Consider the following 22,157-nt stretch of genomic DNA (forward strand, 5'->3'; position numbering starts at 1 on the left):
TTAACACACTACACTGAATATCTTTCTTCAAGAACAGAAAGACAGTCTTGTGAACAGTCTCTGGTGACTGAACTTCACTAGCTATAAAATAAGCAGAGAAAGAAAATGTTTAGGACGGCCGTAACTCTTAAATCCCACCCAACAACCCACTCCTCTCCGGGAGAACCCTGCAGCCCACCTCCTCGTCACTGCTGAACAACAGTGCAGACGCCTTCTTTTTGGACGGCTCAGAGGGCTTGGCTTTCTCCTGGGTCTGAGTCAGCAGAGATGATGTCTGCTTCTTAGCAGGTGTAGCCCCAAAAAGATTATCCTAGAAAAACAAATGGCAGAAGAGTATGATAACTTCATACGCATAAAACAAAAAACTGAAGACATTCCCTCTCGTCAAATTGTTAGAGGATAGTCTCTCATTAGGTACAGAACATACATAACACCTTTGGGGGGAAAAAACCAAAATGCTAGTAAATCCCACTTCTTATTCCTCACTCTACAGCAACAGTCTACAATCTTCTCTAACTGTACTCTCCATCTAGAGAAGGGAAACAGATACCCTCGAACTCGAAGGCGGGACACTTGGGAGGGAGCAGGAGGAGGGTAACGTGAGGACAAAGTCACAGAAATAGGAGGAAACCTGGCCCCCCCGTTCTCCTGTGAGTGAGCCCTCCATGCTCAGTGGAAAGGGCAGCCAGCCTGGCATCGGCATGAGAGCAGCTCAGCCCCCTGCAGCAGCCAGCAACCTGCATCTTTCTTTTTACGCATTAGAAACTGGAGCAACGGATCAAAGGAGGGAAAGAGAGTATTCTCCACTCTTTCACATCTACAAAGACATACCTGGGACAGAGGGGAGGCACGACTTGTGTTTCTGGTTAATTCTGAAGAGCCAATACAAACTTAAGAAACAGTTCACTAAATAAAATCAATGGCCTACTAAAGAGCTGATTCTTTTGGTTCAATGGCATTTGTAAATTTTTGTGTAGTCAAGCCCTCCAAAAGCACCTATTAAGGTACTTTCATTAAGGCAATGGGAACAAAATCATCAGAAGGCCTGAGCCCAAGTCAGACAGAAAAACACTTGTAATAATATCCTAGAGCAGGTGAACAGTCTTGAAATGTAGCAATTCGATAAAGGGAGGCTTCATGGAGAGTGTGGGAAGGTTGAAAAAGCCAGGAGAATAACGAACTGGCATTTAGTGGTGATACTAAAGACAACAGCTAACATTTACTGTGCACTTACTATGTGCCAGGCACTGTGCCAAGAGCTGCAAATTAGCTGTTTTAGCTGTTTTCATGGTCATAATGACCCTGTATATTATTAAGCATATGAGATTCAGAAAGGTTAAGTTACTTGCCCAAGGTCCCTGAATGTACGTGGTGGAGCTGGGACACGGATGCAGGGCTCTGACGCCAAAGCCCATGAGCCTGGCCACCATACAGTACTGCATCAGGTAAAGTTTGGTTTGTCGTCCCTCATTCCTCTCCCCAACTCTGCTCTCTCATCCAGGGTGAGGATGGAAGGCAAGGTGAGACACGGCTGCCTTCTCCTCTCCACTCCCACTGTATCCACAACATTCTTGTACATCATTGGTTATAACAAAGACCCATCCTCTAAAAAGTATTTCTTAAAGGCAGATTTTTTAAATGAAATCTACAGAGCCTTCCATAAGAGCTGAGTCAAGAATCTAATGTGCTGCCCACTGTACAGCTAAGAAAACTTAAGAAAGGAATCACTGAAATAAAAAACAAAATATTTTTGTCACATACGCCTCAGACAGTTTGACTGCTTCCCTATCACCTTGTCTATGTATGAGCCTCTGGCTATAAAGCTACATCAGCAACGGTTCTCTCCTAATTGAAAACTGGACTATCTCATGTTGCAGTAGCAATGGTTACCTCTTCATCTTCATCATCGAAAAGCGAGACTGACGTGGGGAGTTTGCTAGGCTGGAGAGATGCATCTTTTGACTTACTCACATTTTGAGAAGAAAACAAATCCTGTTGGATCAAGATTAAAGCTCCTGGTTAGTAAGATGTAACAGTTTTTAAAGCATCAGTTAGATATAAGACAATAAAGACTGTGGCGTGACGTCAGCCGTGTGTCCAGGTCTCTCTGTCAGAGGGAAGCTGGCTGAGACAGTCCCTGAGGAACACACGTCAGTCTGTCCTGGCTGCGTGCAGCTCAAACGCCTGCGTGTGAGAGGCCGAGACCCATGGAGCTCCAGGGGGCCTCTCTGGAACCCAGAGGTTTCCACATTCCCCCCTGGATGACCTAAGGCAGCGGGAAATTCTCTAATCAATCTCCCACCATGCTAAAAAAACAAGAATGACTTCCTTTTTTGGTCCAAAGAATCAGAGAGATTAAACAGATTCAATAATGAAAATAGAGGCTAGATTCCAAAATGGCTGGATCTACGACTCTGTTTTACTTACTAACACCCATCTCTCCCAAGAGTATGCTATTATTTCTTTTAAATAAACACAAATTCAATTTTTATTTTAAAACGTTTGGTACATCTACAGCTAGGAGATGCTGCAAGCTAGAGAAAGATCTGGTAGATTCTGAAGAAATTTTCAAAATGCTGTAAAGTGTCAGCCTCTAATGCAAAGACAGATCTGCAAATTGAGCTGCATGAATTAGAAACATAAACTAGGACAACTGTTCCTTCAGGAAGAGAAACTTCAATACAGAAGAGCCAATTAAATAGGACAAGAATGTAGTTTCTAAGACCTCCCTGGATAAAGATCTCTTTTATTATAGAATCAAGGTCTACTCCTAAGATCCAGACCTAGGCAGTTCATTAATGGAGAAGGGCTCTTCTCAGCCCAGTGGTTTTCGCCTGGGCCCTATGGAGTCCCACAGCTCTGTTTAGGTAGAAGAGGCCACAGAGGGGGAGCTCCAGATTTCCCATGCCTCTCTGCAATTGATGCATGGCAAGATTTCACGTAAGGAAAGGGCACTGTTGCTTTAAAAAAAAAAAAAAAAAGTAAAACAAAACCAAATTTCAACATTATGGTTTTCAACTTGTGATGTACTTATCTTCATTGGTGTTGGAAAAAAAGGCTTTTCCATTACCTCAACCCTGTCCCCAAAACGATTTCACAGGGACAGCTTTAGCTCCACACCTGCGATAGAGAGGCAGGAGTGAAGGATCATTCCTCCTCTCTCCTAGACTGCTGTTTTACTTCTCCTTGCCTAAGTATGCTGTCAGTATCCAATGAAGACAAGCTATGATGATGCACATGGGACAAAGCCTTTGGTGGTGGTTTTAAAACCTGTCTGCAAATTCTTTTACACTCTGCCGTCAAGAAGTGGAGTCTATGACCCCTGCCTTTGGACCTGGTGGGCCCTTGGGACTGCCTCAACCAAAAGAATTCAGCAGAAGCGACAACACTGACTTCCGAGGCTGGGTTACAAAAAGCAATACGACCTCTGCTCAGCTTCCTGGGGAATCTGCCTTTGAAGCCCTGGGCTACCACGTAGGAAGTGCAGCATCCCTGAGGCTGCCAGGGAGAGAGAGAGGGCGGTCCCCCCAAAGCCCCGGCTCTCTGAGCCTTTCCTGTTCACTAAGTGAGATGAGTCTCAGCCCGGTCACCTTCAGACCAGAACCACATGAGAGGCCCTAAGTGAAAAGTGCCTCGCTGAGCCCAGTCAACTTCTAGAACCATAAGAGGTAATAAAACTTCTTGGTCTTCTAAGCCACTAAGTTTTGGAGCGATTAGTTTCATAGCAATAAGTAACTGGAACACCTGTTAAGTCACTGAAATTGCTCACATTTGGTTTCTTCACGTAGTCGACAACTATTCGATGGCTTACCAAGTGCCAAGCACTACTGAGGTGTTAGGGATACGAGTAGGAAACAAAATCTTCTACGCTTAGGGAGCTTACTCTAGTTGGGGACAGAGACAATGAACAAGTAGACAAGAAATGTCACACGGCAACACAGAGTGAAGAACAACACAACAGAAGAGGGGGCTCAGGAGTGCGGTGGTGTGTGCTGGCAGGCTTGCTACCAGGCAAGGGGTCGTCAGGGCAAGGCTCACAGAGAACTGGGAAAAGCGAGGATGCAGGCCATCCAGACTCTGGGAACAGCACTCCAGAGGGACAGGAGCCAGTGCACAGCCCCTCGAAGGGGAGATGTGCCTGACGATGAAGAAGGGCGAGCACAGGGTAAGACCAGAGTTTGAGGCCGGTCATGCTGTCCTCACATGTCAGGAGTTTGGATTAACTGGACTTTGGTTAATTCTTATCTTCTGCACACTGGCCGCCAATGAAACACAAGCCTCAAAGGCTTTATTTGCCATCAATGGTAATCAATCTACTTCCAAAGATTGTTCATCCTGGCTGTCGGTGCAAAGTCACTGCAGAGCTTAACCCTGAGTTCACAATTTCTTGGAAGTACATGTAAATTTCTCCCGTGTCCACAGATTTTTCTGTGAAGGAGACTGATTACTGCCCATTACATTCTCATACAAGTCTCTGATGCCCTAAAAGCCTAGCCTAAAGTTAGTTCTAAAAGGACTTAAGCCCGCGGGAGTCAGAGAAAGCAGGGATGCTTCTGAGAGCTGGTACTGCTCCACGGAAATGGCGCTTCCCGAAGGACGAGGCTGTCTGCAGACCAGTGCCAGCCCACACGCTACTACCAAACACAAGACAGAAGGCTGTGCCAGAACACGAGTCACTTCATCACTAGGCCCGCTATCTACTGAAAAAGGAAGCAGTGACGGGGCCAGCCTGGTGGCATAGTGGTTAAGTTCATGCGCTCCCCTTCAGCGGCCCAGGGTTTGCAGGTTCGTATCCTGGGCGTGGACCTAGCACCCCTAGTCAAGCCATTCCGTGCTGGTGTCCCACATAAAATAGGGGAAGATTGGCACAGATGCTAGCTCGGTGACAATCGTCCTTAAGCAAAAAGAGGAACTGGCAACAGATGTTAGCTCAAGGTCAACCTTCCTCACACACACACACACACACAAAAGGAAGCAGTGAGTTTATTTCTGTTCTGGTACAAGTGCCTCATGGCACTGTCAATCAACAAATAGCCTAAAATTTGCATATCCTGAAGAGAGACATTCTCTCTTCCTCCCAGGAAATGCGTGGGGTTCAAATCCAACAGTGAAAAGTATTGTACACGTTACTTTCTAAAGACCATGTGTTCTCAAGACATTATTTCTAAAGAACTAAAGTACTTAAAAAAAGTCTTGTGCCTCTACTGAGAAAAATCTTGATTCAGAAATAGTTTCTAATTCACATCCACAGATTAATTTCCCAGAACTAAGAAAAAGAATTCCTTACCTCAGCGTCTTCCTCATCTGAAAACAAACCTTTTTGAGTCTTTGTATCTGACAAGAGCTTGAGATTTTTGCTGGGAGGTAGGGTGACCTTTGTTGAAAAAAATAATAATAGTTAAGAGTTAAACAAGATTCCTGGAAATGAAGGCTTATTCAATCATTCCTTGAGAAAATGTACTGAGTCCCCGCTAGCATACGGCATCAGGGGATTAAAGATGCCATGCACCTAGGACATGTATCAAGTTCGTACAAAGAATTAACAAAAAAGTAGGAATATCATGAGAAAGAATTTAAAAATTGGTATAAGTTAGGAAACAGGGAAAAAAACAGTTCCTTGATAAAGTCAGTTTCTCAGGATAGCAAGGCCTGGACACAGGAGACGGTACAAGCAAGGACGTTACAGCAGAGGGAACGTGTGAGAAGAGAAAAGCAAGATAAGGAAGAGGGCACATGTGGTGGATCAGAGAGTATGACAGACTGCCCACATTGCACAGTGCACAAGCGGGACATGCATGGTGGGAGCCAGTGTAGGAAGGCGGGTGCCTAAGAGCCTATGGGGTTCTGAAAGCTGGGACCTAGGTGGTCGGCAGAGGGAAGGTCAGGGTTTCATAGTGAGGACACGAAAAGAGATGTACTTTAGAAAGATCAAGGTGTGCAGGATAGCAAAGGGGAGGGACAACAGCCAGAAGAGCTCAAAGACTGAAGGGGACGCATCCCACTGGCCAAATACAGGTCAATACGAGCATCAAAAAAAAATAACGACGCTAATGGATAACAATATGACGAACAGAGAATCCAGGATCCTGTAGTGATACTAAAAAGCTGGGAAAGGAGGAGAGAAAACTCTTCTGTTCAGAAGAATGCCAGCCACTAACTGCAGAAGAAACAACAGAATTGGAAAAGCATTCTTTTGCACTCCAATATGATAACGGGTTCAGGAAAAGATCAATGGATGTTAAAACCACTGAGCAAGGCAAAATCTGACAACTGCGGAAGCAGTTTCTTTCTTTCTTTCAACTTTCGGTATGTTTGAAGTTCTTCATTATACACTTACTTCCCTCTGGGCTCCAGATGAATTATCAAGATGCCCCAAATCAACACTCCTATGTTTTGTCTTCCCTCCTGCTCACCTTTTTTTCTGCTCTTGCTTTATTTTCATCTGTCTGATTGACAGTAGCTTCCGGCAAAGCTGCTGCTTTTTCTTTGAACAGATCTCCTTCCTCATCATCAAAGATACTGGCAGTGGATTTGGCTTTGTCTTTAGAAAGAGACCACAGAATAAAATTACACTAAGGTCAAAAATCCCACCGCAAAATTCACAGATTAAAAATTCTTCCTTCCCACTGAATAAACAGAAAAAGTTATGTTACTTCTTGGAAGAAATATTAAGTGGACTGGATGGAAACTTTTCAGAGAAGACAACAGTAGCTCAAATGAAACACAGGAGAGATGGTTTAATCATTTGGCTTATACACTTATCCAAGCAGCAGCATCCTATGCTTAGCGCAGCTCGGCCTAGCATAAAAGGTAAAGACAGACCTACAGAAAGAACAAGCACTCTAGGAATCTGAAAAGGGAGGGTTAGCTTCTGCTTTTAAAAAGTGAAACCTTCCAAAGACATAGAAAAGCAAATATTGAAATCTCCCCCATAACTCCTCCCGCCCACCCAAACAAGATGTCCATCGAGGAACGGTCTGGTATACATGCTTCTAATTCCCCCAAGGATATACTAACATTAACTCTAGTTATTCACACGTAACACTATAAACAATAATATAATTGGAACAATGTGTCTTATAACTTGAATTTTTTACTTAATGTACGTAGGGTATCTTCCTATGTCAACATACATGGACCTCATTCTTATTAACAGCATCACAAAATTCCACTGAATGGAGGGACCATAAATCCCCCTCCTGGTGACCACTTGGGCGATTCCCAACCTTTCCTGACCAAGGCATTGCTGCCCTGAAGGAGGGGTGTGTCCCTGAAATGAGGGCACCAACTCAGGAACGTCCCAGGAGAGCAGCAGCTGTCAAAGAAAGCAGCATCAACTTACTTCTGATTCCAAATCAGTTCTCAATGGTATTCACAGAGTGAGAGCCCTTCGAAGCCACAAGAGGCACCACCACCTTACCCGCTGTCATTTTAGCTGGCCCAGATCTGAGTGTATTATTCATCCGGTTTGCACTCTTTCCAAAAGAACTAGGCTGTTGTTTCCCTCACGTTTCTGCTGCTACCCTTACTTTCCACACCCACTACTGGAAAAGGAATATAATCCAGAGAGCCTGCTTCTCAATGCATCCTGGTCCACCTGGTCCTTATTAGAAAGACCCCTTTTCTCAGGTTGCTGGAAATTGTGTGCACTTTAGTGGTCCACCCTTCCTTCCTGGAAAAATACCCAATGAATCCAAGCCTTGCTACTCCAAGTGCAACCCAAAGAGCAGCAACCTCGGCCCACCAGGGAGCCTGTCAGAAAAGCAGAATCGCAGGCCCCACTCCACACCCACTGAATCAGAATCGGCATTTTGACAGGAGTCCTGGGAGAGCCACCTGCACATTAAAAAAACAGATTCAGAGAAGCGACTTCATGAACACACTGGCTTAAATTTGAGGGCAGAGGAAAGAAGAGTGCCCAAGTGGCCAAGGAGCTGAAAAGCCTGTCATACAGGGAAAGGTGAAGGTTACCTGGGCTTTCTGGCACAGAGAAGAAAAGCAGGGAACTAAACAGCCAGCATGTGACATTCCACTCACATAGTACACCAAAGATGGCTGGAAGAAAGTCTGATTAAAACTTTCTCCGTAATTCCAACAGTCACAACCAGAACTCCTGAGCAGATATTACAGGGGAACAGAGTTCAGCTCTCAGGAAGGAAGACAATGCTAGTAATTAGCTTCCAAAGCAGAAAAAAATGGTTCATAAAATAGAGACCTCCAAGGCCCATAAATATTTAAGTAGAGATGAGACAAATCTATGACAAGAATGCTTGAGACAGGATTCTGGAACTAGAAGAGATATAGAATAAAGGAGCTTTATGTCCGTTTTAGGTCAACATTCTTTTCCAGCTAAATTCTCAGAAATAGAGGCTGCAACAGATACCAGTTTTGGGAGGTTTGCTGCAGGATGCTGCAAAAAAGTCATCATCGTCATCTTCATCATCGAAGAGGCCGGCAGGCGCTGGGAGGCAGGGGCTCTTTCCTGGGGGGCGCTGCTCGGGCTTCTGGGGCTCCTTCCGCGATGGAGCAGAGATGGCACCAAACACATCAGCATCTCCTGTGGGTGGTGGAACAGGATGGCCCAGCTGTGAGCCAGCATGGGCTCCTGACTTTACAGGGAAAAAAAACCCACTACCACCCACCAAGAACTTTTGAGTTTCAGTTCATCCACAAAACACATTAACAGAACCCAATAACCTCCAGCCCTTAGGGCTGCAGAAGGTCCCACATGCAGAATCACCTGGTCACTCAAACACAACAAAGTTCAAGGCCACTGACTTCTAAGAGAGTATGAGCTAACAGCAGTAAATGACCTCCTTCTGTAGGCTGTTTGATGCCCTCTGAAGCCCTTCCTACTCTCCAACCAGCCCTTAGAAGACGACAATTTCAAAATGACAAAATGATACTTATACAGTTTTTAAAAACAAACCCTAAGTTAGGATACCTAAAAATACAGAAACAGCTCCTGCTGGGATTTTCTTTCCAGGTTTCGAGGATGAAGACACTAAAAGGAGAAAGAAAGAGATAACCACTTCAACAAAGAAAATGACTTTCCTTGTTAAATGCACCTTCCTAAAATATGTGCGACACAATACATAGCTAAGAGGAGACTTTGTAAAACTAATTTTTCGAAACAGAGGCATTTTAGAATTCCTTAGCTTGGTCCTCTCTACCAATGTCATGACTTTTCTCTTGGTACTGACACGTCTAGGCTGTGATTCCCACGGAAGGTCGCTCTGCCTCCAGGCAGACGACAGCAGTGGCGTTGGCTTGGGGGGGCCACGGAAGGTGCAGAGCACAAAAGGGGAGGCAGGGACAGAGCAAGCAGGGCTCCTCAACAGTTCCCACACCAGCTGCTCCAGTTTGATGAAAACAGGTAAAAAAGAACAGCAGAAAATTTAAAACATCCGCGAAAACATGAAGAGAAAGACAGGAAAGAGGGAAACCAGGCAAGCCACCACTGCCAAAAAGTAGAGCAGGAACCGCAGGACGGTCAAGTCAGCCAGCATCACAGCAAGCCCAAAATCAGACAACTCGTGGCCTAGGGAGACCAAACCACTGCAAATACCTAATCTCTAATTCCCAGGAACTACCACAGACCTAGTGGAATAATATTTGTAAGTTTTTAAATTTTTTATGTGTGCTCTTTAAAAACTCCACAGATGGTGCTGATGCACACCAGCCTGGGGAATTACTGACCTCCAACTTATATGGAGAATTTTAGAAATGTTCCTTTGAATTAAACTTGATTAAATTAAAACATCCTCAACACTGCTGGAGCATACTTTTCCTGTTGGACTTTTTATGAATTCTCTCCTAAGGAAGAGGCAAAACTGTGCTGTGGGTTTACAGATGGGACTTTTTGGTTTTTTCCAAGACATGAATTGGTGAAAATCAGCTCCTTTTAACTAGACCGAGGCAAACGGAACAGCTCCCTGCCTGACAAAGAAGTGAGGCTTGGGAACAACTTCAGGGGGTCCAGCGCCTAACGAGAAGTGGACAGTTCTGGAACTCTGGTCACGAAGCAGCACAGTCAGCCTCAATCCAAACTCACCTCCATTAACAGGGGCTCGGGCTTCCCGATCCCGAGGGGCTTCCGCGAAGAGGTCGCTCTGGTGGTAATAAGGTATAAGACACAGAATTCAGAAACGCAGAGGCAAATGGAGCCGCACTTGAAAATTTCTAAAGAAAAGTGCCCGGTAAAGCTTAAAGCTATATATTTAGTGTTCTGCCAGAAAATCAGTTCCCAAAGTGAAAATTATGGCAAAATCAGACCCTTAAATAATTCAGATCTGTCCAGGAACTAAATAGGAACATGGAAGAAGACAACAGATAAGAAACAACTACCTAATCAAGTAAACTATTTACAATGAACGTTGACGTCCGCTCCCCACCTGACAAAGGGCATCAGGATACAATATTTTCTCACTTTGTGATTGTTAGTTCAAAATCTGCCAAAATACGAAAGGAGAAGCAACTTCCAACTAAGAAGCCATGTTTTCCCCACTAAAGGAACAAAGTGCACTTCTCCCTCTTGACCCAGGACACAGCATGGAAAGCTTCACTATTCCCACTGACTCACCTCCTCATCCTCGTCATCAAAAAGTCCCTTGCCTCCACTGAACAGGCCTCCTCCGGAACCGAACGGCGAGAAGTCTTCATCAGTCAGCTTGGGGGGTGCGAACAAGTTATCTCCTTCATCTAGCAAACCGAAAGGAATATTTTGCAGCAAGAGTTAAAAACGGTTTGGCTAACGTGTCGACAACATCTCCAAAACTGGCACAGAGTTTATCTAACCATACGTAACAAGGAGTATTTGAGTGCTGGCAGTCTGAGGAATTTCAAACAAAAACTCATTGAAGAGTTCAAGGAACCCCTCAAGGGCTCTCCAGGTTCCCTCGCTCCAGTGTGAATGTCTGGAGCGGGGTGAATTCTGTAAGCAATCCCCTTTACCTAAAGTTCTTTCGAAGCAACTATACGGTTTAACCACCATTCAAGACCCATCCCACCAAGAATTTGGAGAATGAGGAGCAGACGAAACAGACATCTGCAGATTGACAGTCACAAATGAGACTATAATGGACATTACTGTTTAACATGAAGGGCCTGATATATTCTTTATTGAAAACAAATGCTAGAGATTCCTAGTTTCTGTACTTCTAGAGGATTCTACAAAGATAGCTAATGAGCGCTATACAACCCAATAATTCAAATCTTTTAAACATTTTTACTCCTCACTCACCTCTCCTCTCAGCTTGCTCTTAAATGCTTTGAAAAAGTGAATGGGGACAGACCCCATTTGTCAGTACTTAAAGCGGCACATTATGAATTACGTAAGTGATATTCCCGAGTTAAGAGCCTCCTAGGATGACAGAAAGAGGGAAAAGGCCTACCGTCTGATGGAGTTCTCCTTTCCTTCTTCTCTTTCAACATCTTCCGAGGTTTCGCTTCTCCTGGGGATGAGGCTTGAAGAATATTTCACAGTTTTAACAACACTCAGTCTACTCTTGGTATTTACCCACTGATTCTTTACACACGTCCGTCATCCTCACAACTCCTAAGCTAAGAGCAAGACATTACCTTTGTGTCTCAGCTCCCGCCTGAGCCTCACCCACAGCAGACACTCAGAAGTGCCTCTTTTCAAGGCAGAAAGCCTCAGCTTAGACACCGGGATAATGTGCATGCCGGGACTGCACTTGCTGAGAGAATTTCACTGACACCTTTCTGCCCTGTTAAATTTCTAAAGTACACTGTATAGCACATTTTTATCTGGTCAGAATATAGGGCAGTATTAAGCCGGGGATTCTTAGTCTGGGGTCCACGGTTCTCTGGCATATCCATTAATCCCCTGAAAATGCATATACAGATGTGCATATGTGCATTTTTCTTGGGGGGCGGTCCACAGTGTTCAATTATCAAAGCGTCTCTAAACCAAAAAAAAGAATAAGAACTACAATTTAAGCCTCTGGCAGCTTAGTAAAGGGAAGTCTGCCCCCAGTGAGGCCCAGCGGAGGGGCCTGCACCTCGCCACCACCTGTTAACTCATCTGGGTGGCGTACCTGTGTGCTCCTCTTCCATCCGGCCTGCAGCATCCCCTTTGATACGAGCCGCCAGCTCATCAGCAAATGAGGTAGGTCTACTTCTTTTCTACAGGCAGAAAAGACAGAAAGAATCACTTTTAAGTAACATACAAGCTGGTACAGTTTCTTTTTGGACACCTAACAAAAGTATGTAAATAATGGCAAAGAAATTGAACTGATGAGAAAATAGGGTTTAACTGAATTTAAATATATGCATGCCATACTGATCACCTGAGAAACATGACTCAGAGTTCAAATAAAGGGAGATGCTCTTTATCTCCTTATTTTTTATACTTCACTTTCATACTCAAAGATCTAGATAAGAAAACTACCATGAAGTGGTTGGGGATGGGGGAGGGGATGAGTATCTGGGTCTTAAAACCCCAGAACTGAATCTATTTTCAATGATCTAACTTGTGTAATGATAACTTTTGGAGAAGAAAGTGGTACTCATAAGGTAATCTGGAATGCTCAACCACTGTTTTCAAAAGTGTAAATAAATGAAATTACAAGTATGATACAAAATAAGTCAGTTACAGATATAAATGACAATAAAAGGAATGAGTCCTAGGTACCATTTCTAAAACCTGGCCAAGCGACAGCAACTATAGTCTTTCTTACAGGTCTAGTATTTTCTTCAATGTCCTCAACATCTTCCTCCTCCTTCTCAGAGTCAGCGAAAATGTCACAACCATCGTCATCCTCCTCCTCATCACTCATCTGTGCAGTGTGCTAAGAGCATAAACCACCAGATTAGAACTATAGACACGGTCATCAAGTTGAAAAAGTGAAACTGCCACTTGGCCTTTAGACCTTCCCTTTAAAACTGCAAACATAGAACAAATAATGCACAGGATTTATTTTCAGTACAAAACTGTAATACCAAAATATTGAAATACTAAAAATGTCCACCACTAGAGAAATGCATAACTAAATAAGCATAGTCTTATCTTAACAAAAATACTAACAGTTAAAAGGGATAGGCCATAACAACTAGAGACGTCTAAGGAGATCAAGTGAAAAAACACTGAATGATAAACCCAGCCTGACACCCTGACCACCGCCCCCTTCACTAGACCATTTCTGTGGACACAGATATATTTGTAAAATAAAGGAAAAACACTTGGAAATATACACTCCCAGATGGTAACACCAGATACCTATGGGGAGCATGCGAAGATGAGAACTGCAGGGCTCAAATGTATCTGTTAAGTTCTAATTTTTACAAAAGAAGCCACTGGTATGCAAAAATCATATAATTATTATTATTTTTTTGGTGAGGAAGATTGGCCCTGAGCTAATATCTGTGCCAATCTTCTCCTATTTTGTATGTGGGACACCACCACAGCACAGCTTGACAAGCAGTGTGTAGGTTCACAGCTGGATCCAAACCTGTGAACCCTGGGACGCTGAAGCAGAGCGCACAAACTTAACCACTACACCACGGGGCCGGCCCTCCAAAAAATTTTTTAATGTTTAAATAGATAAACTGTGCCAGGAACTATGCTAAAACAACTTTTTAACTAATTTAATCCTTAGAACACTGACAGTACACATTACACACAAAACTAGTCTATCTTTAACAATACAAATGGTTATGGCAGTGCTTTTAATCACTATACTGTATTATTTGAAAAACTGTTTGAACTTATGGATCTGAACAGCAAATTCCATAGAAATAAATACACTAAAGAACTGATTATTAAAATTATACAGACTAGCTACATTTGTGAATACAACTAGGATAATAAAAGTACCAACCAAAAAGTGCTAAAGCTTTCATTTAATAGTTGAAAATTTTTGTGAAAAAATATTTCCCAATTAGTAAACTGACATGTAAATTGGAATGATCTCAATATACTACTGTACATATATTATGGTAGCAAAAATCATAATCCCAGTGCTCATGAAATTTCAGGAAAATCATTATGCATGATCTGTAGTTTGGAACATCCATCAGAGAATAGTATCAACAGCCTTAAATATAACTATACACTACTTTATTCCTAAGGAAACAGCTCACAAAAGCAAAGGATTTTTATGCATGAAAATACTGAATGCAGCATTATCTCAAAACTAAAAACCTAGAAATAAACTATTTCCCATATACATTTAGAGACTATGACAGTATCATATATCAGTATGCTTAAAAAATAGAGAAGGTTACAAAGTAAAGTACAAAGACTGTTTAAAATGACAAGGAAACACTGAGGATATGTTCATATAAAATAGCAGAAAATAAACTATGCATCTTATGAAAAGAGTATGTCTCAGAAGGATATACAAAAATTAAGACAACAGTGCTAAGACAGTAAGATTAGAAGATTTCCATCTTTTGAGTGTTCCTTAATGTTACTGCTATTATTGTCTTAAATTCTAAAACAAGGGAAAAACATACAGGATGTAGTCAGCCTAAAAACATGAAATGCTTGAAATATAATTAGTTGTAAACATGAGCAAATCCCTACTTTCTCATAAGTCACTCAAAAATATTTTTAGTATATATGCTATGCTTCAATTAAAATTTAAAAGTAACTTCAATACATGAGTCTTACCCGGTTTTGATCATTGTCACTATGATTGGCGAAATCTTCATCTGACTCCTTTAGAGGGAAAAAAGGCTTGTTGTTAACCCATGCTTTACTCAGAAACACAGAAATTATTTCGGGTCTAAGTCTCTGGGGCAGTCAATACTCGGTCTCTTTGTACCGATTACTGTTCACCTGAAGCATCAAGGCGCAGATAAGGCGGACAGTTGGCAAGACTGCCAAGGGTTGTTCCGGTTAACATGTACCTTTTGTGGTTCATTTAAACATGGCTAACAATTTGTTCATGTCTATCTATCATCTCCAATCTTTGGATTTAAAGTAAGGGTTGCACATATAATTAACTAAATTATTAAAAGCTGTGTGTACTTTACATTTTGGACTCCACTCTGTAAATTCCCTCTAAATAAATAGAATAACTACTTCATCAGGCTCAAGAAGGGAACATCGTATTTGCTACGTGCAATTAGATAAAGAGTTGTTTCAATGACCAAAAGCAAAAGATTCAGCTAGTGACAACCAGTTACAGCGAGATTATTTAAGAAAAGCTTATTTCCTACTGCTAGGATTTTTGCTTGGAGGGCTGGAGGAAGGAGGTCAGGAGAGGGGGACTGTGGAAACAGAGGGAGGAGAAGAGAAAAGCACGTGTACAAAACTGTCTCCTTTCAGAAACGCACACTCAGGAACTTCAAAATGTGTCTGCCCTTTGTAATAATGAATATTCCACTTAAAGGAACAACTCCAAATATAACAGGTCAAGGACCACAGGCCCCGAGATCCTAGAGCAGGGAGTCAGATTATCGGATTATGCTCTGTGAATACAGAGATGCGAGAGGCAGCGCAAAGTTAAAATCTAAGTGGATGTTTTAAGCATTCTTCTGGTTTTAAAAGATTTAAACGTGAATTTCTTTTTTTTCCTACCATTATTCAAAGCTAGAACTTACTCAAAAACTATCTCAGGTAGAGATTCCACCAAAATATCTAAGCTGCCCCAGTCAAAATATATTGGGCAGAAAAGAATCCGGTAGGGAAGTGGGAGGCAGGATACTGGAAAAAGAGATTAAATAGCAGTTTTCCCTGTTTATGTAGACAAAACAAAAAAGACATCTAATCCCAAGGATATGGTTTCTATCACTGTTGAAAGATGAGTGAAAACGGATTGCTGATTCACAAATACGTTATTCACTATCCTGCTAAACGCATCCTAAGTTCCTGTCCACCACGACTGGGACACACCACAGAGCCCTACCTCCTCGTCGTTCTCCTCTTCACTGTCTGCAATACTACCACGATCGCTGCCGACCGAACCTTCTGGTTAGAAGAAAGATAAGGGTTATTGCCAATATTCATAAGAAAACGTCCTTTGTGCCTTCTCAAAATCACAAACCACCATGTATCAGCATCGCAGAGATTTTGAGAAAACCATCTATACTCATTAACTGGAATTAAAAGTATCTTCACTATAGTGAGGAATGGAACATTTACACAGCCTCAAAGTATCTCCCCACAAGATAATTACTAGTTACAAAAAAAAAAAAAATTACTAAGAAAAAAACTGGCCTGTACTCTTCAAAAACGTCAAGGTTGTGAAAAGCAGAGAAAGGCCAAGAAATTGCATCAGACTAAAAGAAGACAAGAGAGACTTAACAACTAAACGCAGTGAGTGATCCTGGACCAGAGGAAAAAAGAGACTGTAAGGGACATTATTGGGAAAACTGGCACAATCTGAATATGACTGAGGATTAGCTAATATAATAGTGTTATGTCCAATAAAATTTCCTGACTTTGATAATTATACTGTGGTTATATAACAGAACGTCCTTGTTCTTAGAGAAAACACACACACACACAGAAATATTTAGGAGTAATAGGGCATGATATCTCTCAAATAGCTTCAAAAAAAATATTAAGTATACAGAGAGAGAATGATACAACAAATGTGGTGAAATGTTAACAGGTAAACCAGAGTGAAGGGTACATGGGAGTTCTTTGTATTATTCTTAAAAATGTAATATAAAGTTTGAAATTACTTTATAATAAAAAGCTAAGATATAAATATTAAAAGTAAAAAAATTGGTGCAAAAGAGTACCTTCACTAGACAGCTCTCCAAGACCTACGTCCTCCTGCTCCATGAACAGCTTTGACCCAATTAAATACGGTAAAGGACGATCGATGTACAGATCCTGTAAATAATGACACGGAATGAGCCATTAAAGATTTAGGTCAAAAAATAAAATTAGGTGTTCTACTTGATATCTTGTTACATCTGAGTACTCCAAACAAATTACATAATAAAAGTAGAGAATAAGAGACAGCAGGATTAAAAGTATAAAAAAAAAAAATCACTGATTTAAAAAACATCAAATCTTAAGTGACGATGGCAAAGTAAAGCTGAATTAACCAGAATCTCCCTTTTCAATTGCCCGTTAACAAAAATGGCAAAAGCCTGCAGAAAGTTTACCAGCAGTAACCGAACAAGGAAAAGGGCACAACTTCACAGTAACGTGTTCAAAGGGAGGAGGACTGAGGAAGGAAGGAAGGAAACTGGAAATTCTGGCGAGCTTTGATGAGTCCTAACCTACCCTCCTCCCCTAAAAAGCAGCGCTGGTGAGCAAAAATCGACCATCAATCAATCAGTCTTGAGAATCATCAATAACAGTCCTAAATTTAGCGAGAATCATACTGAGGAAATAACTCAAATGCTTTTATGTGACTATGAGAAGGCAGGTGGGTATGTCCAGGTTGGGGTGGGGGTGGAGGTGGGGGTGGACAAAGAGGTCACAAACAAGGCACGAAGGGAATCGAGGTGAACTCCGTCCCACTGCCTCAGAGCAAAAAGAAGCCTGGAACACAGCGTGGGAAGCATGGGCTAGATGAAAGAAACTATGCAAACACCAACAGTCAACAAAATGAACTAAAGGAACACATCCAAAAGACTGATGAGAACCTATCTGGGAGAAAAAATAACCTAGAGAATAATAATATATCCCAGAGGATCACACTGTATACTTCAGAAAAGTGAAGTTGGTAAAATAAGACCAGATGATAGAAAACAGAATGAAATGAAGGAGACTGTGAACATGGTAATACATGAAGATCCTTCCACCTCAGTCCTCTGCTTCTGAGCCCCATCCATCACACACATTAAATACTTAAGGTCAAGACAGTGCTCCACCCTAGGACAACCTCCCATCTCCACTGCCAAGGACAAGCTTGCCCTCTGCGAGGCACGACCCTTTGGTCACATCATCTCTTCCCCATCCCAAAGACCCCGGGGGAGCAAGAGAGAACAACTCCAATGCTTCAAACAACAACAGAAAGTTTGGGAAGCTTAATGTAAAGGTTAAAGCCACAATAGCAATCAAAATGTAGTGCAAAGAAACAAAGGGCTAATTAGGCTAACTGTTCACTGACTCAGAAGGCATTCCCAAGTCCTCCTGTAAGAGAGAGTGGTGTGCGACTTGGAAGTAACAAGTGCAGCCCAGGCAATACACTTCCCAGGGTCCACAACTAACTTCTAAACTCCGGCAGCGAAAAGGCAAGCCAGCAAGTGCACCAGCGCTAAGGGATCAGCCCCGACTTGGCACGACACTGTAAGCTCAAAGCAGAAGAGAAACATGCAGCCAAATGAATGACCAGCAGAGTCTGGTTTTGGAGCACGTTTCAAGGACTCAGTCTCAAAATCAATACAGCAACCTTTTGTGTTTACTTCTGAGTGACTCTCTGTGGCCCCAACTGTCTCCTTTGCCAATTGGAGAGAAAATCATAGTAATGCAACAAATACCTGCTGGCTAACAGTCTGGTCATGATCGCTCATAGCAGCTTTAGTCATAACAGCTAAAACCTGGAAACACCCAAACGTCCTGCAACACTTCTACATCCTCCCCTGGTACAAGCTACCGAATTCAGGTTCCCAACAATCTCCACCTCTCGTGAGCCTCTTCATCCTTTAAAACCCAATTCAAGTCTCATCTTTACCCTACTTCCACCAGCTCAAAGTCAATTCTCAGAGCACTTACGATGGTGACTCACATAAATGTCTCCTTTCCCCCACCAGTGGTAATGCTGTAAGAAGCATCCTGAGAGCAGGAACCACGCCCTGAACCTTTAACCCCCATAACTTGGCACGCTGCCTTGTACCTAGTGAGTGCTCCATCAATGCTCGCGTAAAGCAGATCTATCTGATAGAGTCAATATGAGATTGCTGATGACATGCTCACTTCCTAGAAGTAAAGTCCACGTCTCACCAATTCTGTGCCCAAGTAAAATACCCAAAACACAACAGGCGTAACAACAAATATTTGAATTGAATGTCTTTACCTTTGGTTCAAGGATCAGTTCCACCCGCTCATTAGCATCATCTTCTTCAGAGTCTGAGTTTCCTGCTTTTATATCGAGTTGCTCAAATGCACTGTCTAATACTTGCAAACCGTAGTTCACAGCCTCCTGGACTTTAGGAATCAGATCTACTTCTTTCTGTTCCCGGGTCTTCTCCTATAAAAAAAACATGTTCAGTATGGATCTCCAACATGTTGATACACACTAATGAAACTGTGAATGTTCTCTGAAGTTCAGTGTCATGCTCCGAGAGAACATTCTGTGGAATGCCTTGACACAGACGCTGAAGTACATTTAAAATCCCACATCTGTCACTTTCTGGACATGGATGGAACTACATAAGGTCCTGGAGCTCAAGGTTCATCATCGACAAAAACAGAAGCACAACTATTGTGTGATGGTTCAGCTGGATAACCTGTGTAGAAGTACGCTAACGATGATGGAGCATCACAAACCCTCCGACAGCACTTGCCTCTCCTGCTCCTGGAGGAACGCAGGGCCTAGACTTAGCCTCACCGTGACGGCACCCCACCAAGCCTGGTTAACAGTCCTTTGGGCAATTTTGGGAGTTGCGACTTAGAAGAAAATACCCCAGCCAGAGATGTCATTTTTCAATTACAGTTTTAAAAAACAACAACTGGACAATTACAGTTATTTTACAAATTTGTTTCAAACCAAGAGAGGGTCAATTTCATGTCTAATCTATCCTGTGCATCACCCGAGAACAATGCCCCTCTGCCAAAGTCTGTAATTATCACCGAACTGCTGGAAATACTCCACAGGTCCCCATTTCCTGCCACAGCAGCTCAACGACAGTCCCCGCATACAGTCCACTGTGTCTTCAGTTGTGAGAAACATTGAAAAAAATTTAGTATCATTTCCCATCTTCACAAATATCCTAGAAGTGGATACATAATCATAGAAAGAATCAAACTATACAGTACTGTTTTGAGAGCCAAAAGGGAAAACTCCACAATTTCACCTCAAGTACGGAAGTCTTTCTAATTTAGCTTTCTTCTTTTGGCCCCAGCTTTTTTCTATTCCGGTATGTTTGGTTCTAGTTAAATAGCTAACACTGTACTAAGTGTGTGAAAACATGTTTGTGAAATAAATATATAGTGGCTTTTTGAAAATAGTTCACTAAATACCTATCACTTTAAAAGTGAAACCTGACTTGGTATAACCAGACACTATTACACTTAAATGGTTAGCAAATCCTTAAGTATAATTAAAAGTAAAATAACTTCTAATAGGCACATGAAAAGATGCTCATCATCACTGATCATCAGGGAAATGCAAATCAAAACTACACTAAGATATCATCTTACACCCATGAAAATGACAAAAATATCTAAAACTAATAGTAACAAATGTTGGAGAGGTTGTGGAGAAAAAGGAACCCTCATACACTGCTGGTGGGAATGTAAACTGGTGCAGCCACTATGGAAAACAGTATGGCGATTCCTCAAAAAATTAAAAATAGAACTACCATACGACCCAGCCATTCCACTACTGGGTATTTATCCAAAGAGCTTGAAGTCAGCAGTTCCAAACGTCCCATGCACCCCTATGTTCATTGCAGCATTATTTACAATAGCCAAGACATGGAAGCAACCCAAGTGCCCATCAACAGATGACTGCATAAAGAAGATGCAGTATATATATACAATGGAATACTACTTAGCTGTAAAAAAGAACAAAATTGTCCCATTTGCAACAACATGGGTGGACCTTGAGGGAATTATTTTAAGTGAAATAAGCCAGATAGAGAAGGACAATCTCTGTATGACTCCACTCATATGAGGAATTTTAAAATGTAGACAAAGAGAACAGATTAGTGGCTACCAGGGGAAAGGTGGGGTGGGGGGTGGGCACAAAGGGTGAGGGGGTGCACCTACAACACGACTGACAAACAATAATGTACAACTGAAATTTCACAAGATTGTAACCTATCATTAACTCAATAAAAATTTTTTAAATAAATACATAAAATAAAATAACTTCTTTTTTTAAAAAGGCTGGGAATGGGCAGAACTGTAACTGGTTTCTAATATCCTTTCCTAGTCTAAGAGCTTCATATGTCACAAAGTAATAGTCACTGATAAAGTACCAACTTCTTCAAGTGATTCATGTTTTCTGAATAAATTAGAGTTGATTCAAGGCTGCTCTGATAATAAAATAACTCACATTGCACTGCGCTTTCCCGACTGGGAGAAAAGGGTACAACTTCTGCCAGAGTGCTAGAAAGTCAAGAACCTCTTATCTATGCTTCAGCCTAGGATGTGAGAACCCAAAAGAATGCTTACGCATCAGTAACACATGAAGCCACAGGGGAAAAAAGGCAGGAGCCACTGCCCCTCGCCCCCGTAGCCTGGGTTACGAAGCCTCCCTCCAGCGTCCACCCCTCCCCCACCTCCTCCTTCCTCGTGCCTGACCTCCAGAATCCTCCACTAACACAGCCCATAAAACACCAGGCACTTCCCCCAACTCTGAGTCTCAGCTCATGGCATTCTTTCCTGCTGAAATGGCCTTAAAATCTGGCCCATCTTTCCTCACCCAGCTAACATCTCATCCTTGAAGTTTTTCCCAGCTATCCTACATCGCTGAGCTCTTTCTCGTCTGAACTATTAAAACAGTTAGCACTCACACAACCTTGACATGCTGTGTCCTGTCACCCTAACCAAGACCGCAACCTGTTGAGGGCAAACTTTCTCCAAGTCACCAGCTCTCTGCAATCTTACTGGAGTCAATAAACGTCCACTGCATATTCCGTATCCTCTGTACTAACACAGCCCGTGGCACTCAGGGCATCAAATGTGTGTGGACTAAAGCACCATCCATCGCGCTGCCATTTTTAACTGGCGGGAATAAGAATCAAAGCAGTTATGAAAAGACAGGGGAAACATCTTCTTCAAAGAACTCACAAACTACAGCCCAGCACGGCCTTTTTTGTACAGTCCTCAGGGTAAGAATGGCTTTTACTTTTTTTTTTTTTTGAGGAAGATTAGCCCTGAGCTAACTACTGCCAATTCTCCTCTTTTTGCTGAGGAAGACTGGCCCTGAGCTAACATCCATGCCCCTCTTCTCCACTTTATACGTGGGATGCCTACCACAGCATGGCTTTTGCCAAGTGGCGCCATGTCCGCACCTGGGATCCAAACCAGCAAACCCCGGGCCGCCGAGAAGCGGAAT

General features: G+C 42.4%; 1 protein-coding gene across 5 annotated transcripts in view; it reads right to left on the minus strand.

Annotated features, from left to right (window-relative positions):
* Positions 1-22,157, minus strand: part of WASHC2C (WASH complex subunit 2C) — a 49,499-nt gene that overhangs the window by 21,537 nt on the left and 5,805 nt on the right. For 3 of the 5 annotated variants that reach the window (XM_008524314.2, XM_008524313.2, XM_008524311.2), the window contains exons 5-19: positions 18,948-19,121; positions 16,717-16,810; positions 15,876-15,937; positions 14,636-14,683; positions 12,702-12,812; positions 12,060-12,147; positions 11,394-11,465; positions 10,583-10,701; positions 10,055-10,112; positions 8,945-9,004; positions 8,384-8,557; positions 6,414-6,541; positions 5,288-5,374; positions 1,891-1,992; positions 179-310 (exon numbers count right to left, since the gene is read on the minus strand). In XM_008524314.2, the coding sequence (XP_008522536.2) occupies positions 179-310; positions 1,891-1,992; positions 5,288-5,374; positions 6,414-6,541; positions 8,384-8,557; positions 8,945-9,004; positions 10,055-10,112; positions 10,583-10,701; positions 11,394-11,465; positions 12,060-12,147; positions 12,702-12,812; positions 14,636-14,683; positions 15,876-15,937; positions 16,717-16,810; positions 18,948-19,121 (1,509 nt within the window). The remainder of the gene's footprint in view (positions 1-178; positions 311-1,890; positions 1,993-5,287; positions 5,375-6,413; positions 6,542-8,383; positions 8,558-8,944; positions 9,005-10,054; positions 10,113-10,582; positions 10,702-11,393; positions 11,466-12,059; positions 12,148-12,701; positions 12,813-14,635; positions 14,684-15,875; positions 15,938-16,716; positions 16,811-18,947; positions 19,122-22,157) is intronic. The other 2 variants (XM_070569137.1, XM_070569134.1) reach the window with 1 other exon arrangement.

This window comes from Equus przewalskii, chromosome 1 (genome assembly GCF_037783145.1).
Source record: "Equus przewalskii isolate Varuska chromosome 1, EquPr2, whole genome shotgun sequence".
NCBI lineage: Eukaryota > Metazoa > Chordata > Mammalia > Perissodactyla > Equidae > Equus > Equus przewalskii.